At 45.9% G+C, this 3564-nt stretch overlaps 1 protein-coding gene across 2 annotated transcripts; it reads left to right on the plus strand.

Moving 5' to 3' along the window:
* The first annotated feature begins 854 nt into the window (after positions 1–854).
* Positions 855–2872, plus strand: LOC100347628 (cyclin-I-like). Of its 2 annotated transcripts, XM_070047262.1 has the most exons (3): positions 855–1340; positions 1498–2121; positions 2194–2872. In XM_070047262.1, exons 1-3 carry the CDS (start codon positions 1263–1265, stop codon positions 2587–2589), a joined length of 1098 nt encoding a protein of 365 aa, XP_069903363.1. In that variant the 5' UTR covers positions 855–1262; the 3' UTR covers positions 2590–2872. The 2 variants fall into 2 exon arrangements, with proteins under 2 accessions (XP_069903363.1, XP_069903362.1); XM_070047261.1 differs by having other exon boundaries at positions 855–2121; positions 2194–2869.
* Positions 2873–3564: the final 692 nt, after the last annotated feature.

The following is a 3564-nucleotide window of genomic DNA, read 5'->3' on the forward strand; positions in this document are numbered from 1 at the left end:
GCAGCAGAGATTAGAGAAAGTACTATCATATCGCAAAACATAATAATATATGCATATTATTCCTGTAGGAGAAATGTAGAAACAGAAAACATGCCAGAAAGAATGTTTGGAAATAAATTATCTTTCAAATAATTGAACAAAGACAAAATCTGTCTAAAAATCAGGAAGTAGATTGGGAAGGATGACACCCATACCTATTACTAGAATTCAGATATTTGGAATGTGTTGCCAAAGGAAGTGATCAGTAGGAGTCATAAGACTATTATAAGGATCACTGTTTCCCAGACATTCTGTTAAGAAGATGGTGTGTGTGTGAGTGTGTGTGTGTGTGTGTGTGTGTGTGTGTGTAATGAGGTAGGGAGCTAGGGGTGGTCTGGTGAGGACTGTCTTGGCTTTTATTGAATAAGAGAGCTTTCATAAATAATTAAAATATAGGGAGCTGGCACTTAGCCCAGTGGTTAAGGTGCTTGCATTTCACATCTGAGTGCCTGTGTTCAAGTCCTGGTTCCAGCTCCTGACTCAGCTTCCTGCTAATGCAGACCACGGGAGGGAGGCTGCAGTGAATGCTCAGTTGGATTTCTGTCACCTACATGGGACACATGGACTGCATCTTGTCCTTGTCCGTAGCTTTGATCCCAGCCCTACCCAGGCCATCGCTCTCATTTTGGGGGTGAACCAGTGTATGGACGATCAATTCTCTCTCGCTTGCTCGCTCTTGCTCTTTCTCTCTCCCTCTCTCCTTCTCTGTATCTCTGCCTTTCAAATACATAACTCTTTTTAAAAAGAAAAAGGCGCGGCACTTCTTCCTCCCCTCCCCTCCCTCCCCAGCCTTCCCCTCGAGCAGACGCTTTTTCTTATTTTCCCCCCCTTTCCCCTTCCTTTTTTTTTTTCTCCCTTTTTCTCCCCTTCCCCCCTTTCACCATTTCCCCTCGGAGGCGCTTCCCCCGGGCAGGGGCAGAGCCGGCCTCACCCCCCGCCTCTCCCCGGCCCCCGCCGCCCTATGGCGAGAGGGAGCCCCCTCCTCACCCGGGCACCAGCGGCGGCGGTTGGAGGAGCGGGACCGGCGGCGGCGGCCTCACGTCCAGGGTCACCATGGAACTAACTCGCTGAGCGCCTGGCCGGCCGCAGGCGTGTGTCCCGCCCGAGTGCCTGCGCCCTCCGTGCCCCGCTCCCCCTCTTCTCCCTCCTCATCGGCCGGCTCCGTGTCCCGCGCGCCCCGACGTCGCGCGCTGAGGAGAATGAGGCGGTGACGGGGCCCCCGGATGACCCCGCGTCACCCCTGTGAGGCCTACAGCTCTGCCGGGGTGGAGGAGGAGGAGGAGGAGGAGGAAGAGGAGAAGGTAGCTACATCAAGCTGGGTGGCAGGCAGCTCCAAAGGATATCATGAAGTTTCCAGGACCCTTGGAAAACCAGAGATTGTCTTTCCTATTGGAAAAGGCAATCTCTAGGGAAGCCCAGATGTGGAAGGTGACTGTGCCGAAATTCCCTACAGATCAGAATGTTTCTCCATCCCAGAGAGATGAAGTAATTCAGTGGCTGGCCAAACTCAAGTACCAGTTCGATCTTTACCCAGAAACGTTTGCTCTGGCTAGCAGTCTTTTGGACAGGTTTTTAGCTACTGTAAAGGCCCACCCGAAATATTTGAGTTGTATTGCCATCAGTTGTTTTTTCCTAGCTGCTAAGACTGTTGAGGAAGATGAGAGAATTCCAGTACTGAAGGTATTGGCAAGAGATAGTTTCTGTGGATGTTCCTCATCTGAAATTCTGAGAATGGAGAGAATTATTCTGGATAAGTTGAATTGGGATCTTCACACAGCCACACCATTGGATTTTCTTCACATTTTTCATGCCATGGCAGTGTCAACTAGGCCACAGTTACTGTTCAGTTTGCCCAAATTGAGCCCATCTCAACATCTGGCAGTCCTCACCAAGCAACTGCTTCACTGTATGGCCTGCAGCCACCTTCTGCAGTTCAAAGGATCCATGCTTGCTCTGGCCATAGTTAGTTTGGAAATGGAGAAACTCATTCCTGATTGGCTTCCTCTTACACTTGAACTGCTTCAGAAAGCACAGATGGAGAGCTCCCAGCTGATCCACTGTCGGGAGCTTGTGGCACACCACCTTTCTACTCTGGAGTCTTCCCTGCCTCTAAATTCCCAGCTGATCCACTGTCGGGAGCTTGTGGCACACCACCTTTCTACTCTGGAGTCTTCCCTGCCTCTAAATTCCGTTTATGTCTACCGTCCCCTCAAGCACACCCTGGTGACCTGTGACAAAGGAGTGTTCAGATTACATCCCTTCTCTGTCCCGGGCCCAGATTCCTCCACGGACAACAGCAAGCCAGAAATGCCAGTCAGAGGTACAGCAGCTTTCTACCATCATTTCCCAGCTGCCCTTGGGTGCAAGCATACCTCTGCTAAACGCAAAGTAGAGGAAATGGAAGTGGATGACTTCTACGATGGAATCAAATGGCTCTATAATGAAGATAATGCTTCAGAAAACGTGGGTTCTGTGTGTGGCACTGATTTATCAAGACAAGAGGGACATGATTCCCCTTGTCCACCTTTGCAGCCTGTTTCTATCATGTAGTTTGAATGGGTATTACCTTCAAGTACAAACTAAGGTAGACCACTCTAGAAATGAGAACACGGAAAAATCAGGAAAGGCTATAGAAAGATATATACCTTATCAGGCTGATCTGAAGTGAGCCAGAAACAAATCCCCCCATTTCGTTATGTGGCTAATTGTAATTCAGTACTTCACATAAAGACAGCTATATTGAGATAGATACATATATCTATCTACTTCAGAAATATCCAAAATTTTTTTAAAAAAGTAAAAAATCCCCTTGTAGTCTGTCAGTTCTGCTCTTCTGTTAAAATGTAGCTTGCCCTGTGTCAAATTTTTTCTTTAAATTTTAGAATTCATAGCTTGCAAATCCTATCCCCAGCATCCAAACCAAATTTTCCTGTTGCTTTTGCCTGCTTCTCCATTGAATAATGAATTTTATGCATGTTGATCTATACCCCAATATCCACCGAAAAGGCCCCCCCCAATTTTTAAAACAATTATTTCAGCTTAATGGCCATGTTTAATCCTGATTCAAATTCTACCTAGTTTGAGAAAGGTACTGTGGAATTGTCCTGTGTGAAGTAAGAAGTGGTAATAGGAAAATTGCTCACAATACCACTTCGCTTATTTCAGTTTCTATTGTTTGAAAGCAAAAATCACTGTCTTTAAGAGATGCTTTTTAAAGTGGCACATATTAGGTCACCCATAGATTTGCTGAAAGCATTTTTGACATTTGCATATAAAAGAATTTGTGATAAAGTTAATATATCAAGGTGTTCACCAAAGAAATATGTAACAACTAAAATTAGGTTTTTGTAACTGATGGGTTTCCACTCATTTATAATCAGTAGGAGAATGTCTAGATGTTGGGCAGCTCTATGATTTGAGTGTTACATGTACTAACTAAATTCAGTACCCTAGTTTTAATTCTGTATTGGGATTTTCTTGATAAAAGTTACTTCCCATCTCCCCAACCTACCTTTGTTCCTCTTA

The sequence above is a fragment of the Oryctolagus cuniculus genome, chromosome 8 (assembly GCF_964237555.1).
Source record: "Oryctolagus cuniculus chromosome 8, mOryCun1.1, whole genome shotgun sequence".
Classification (NCBI taxonomy): Eukaryota; Metazoa; Chordata; class Mammalia; order Lagomorpha; family Leporidae; genus Oryctolagus; species Oryctolagus cuniculus.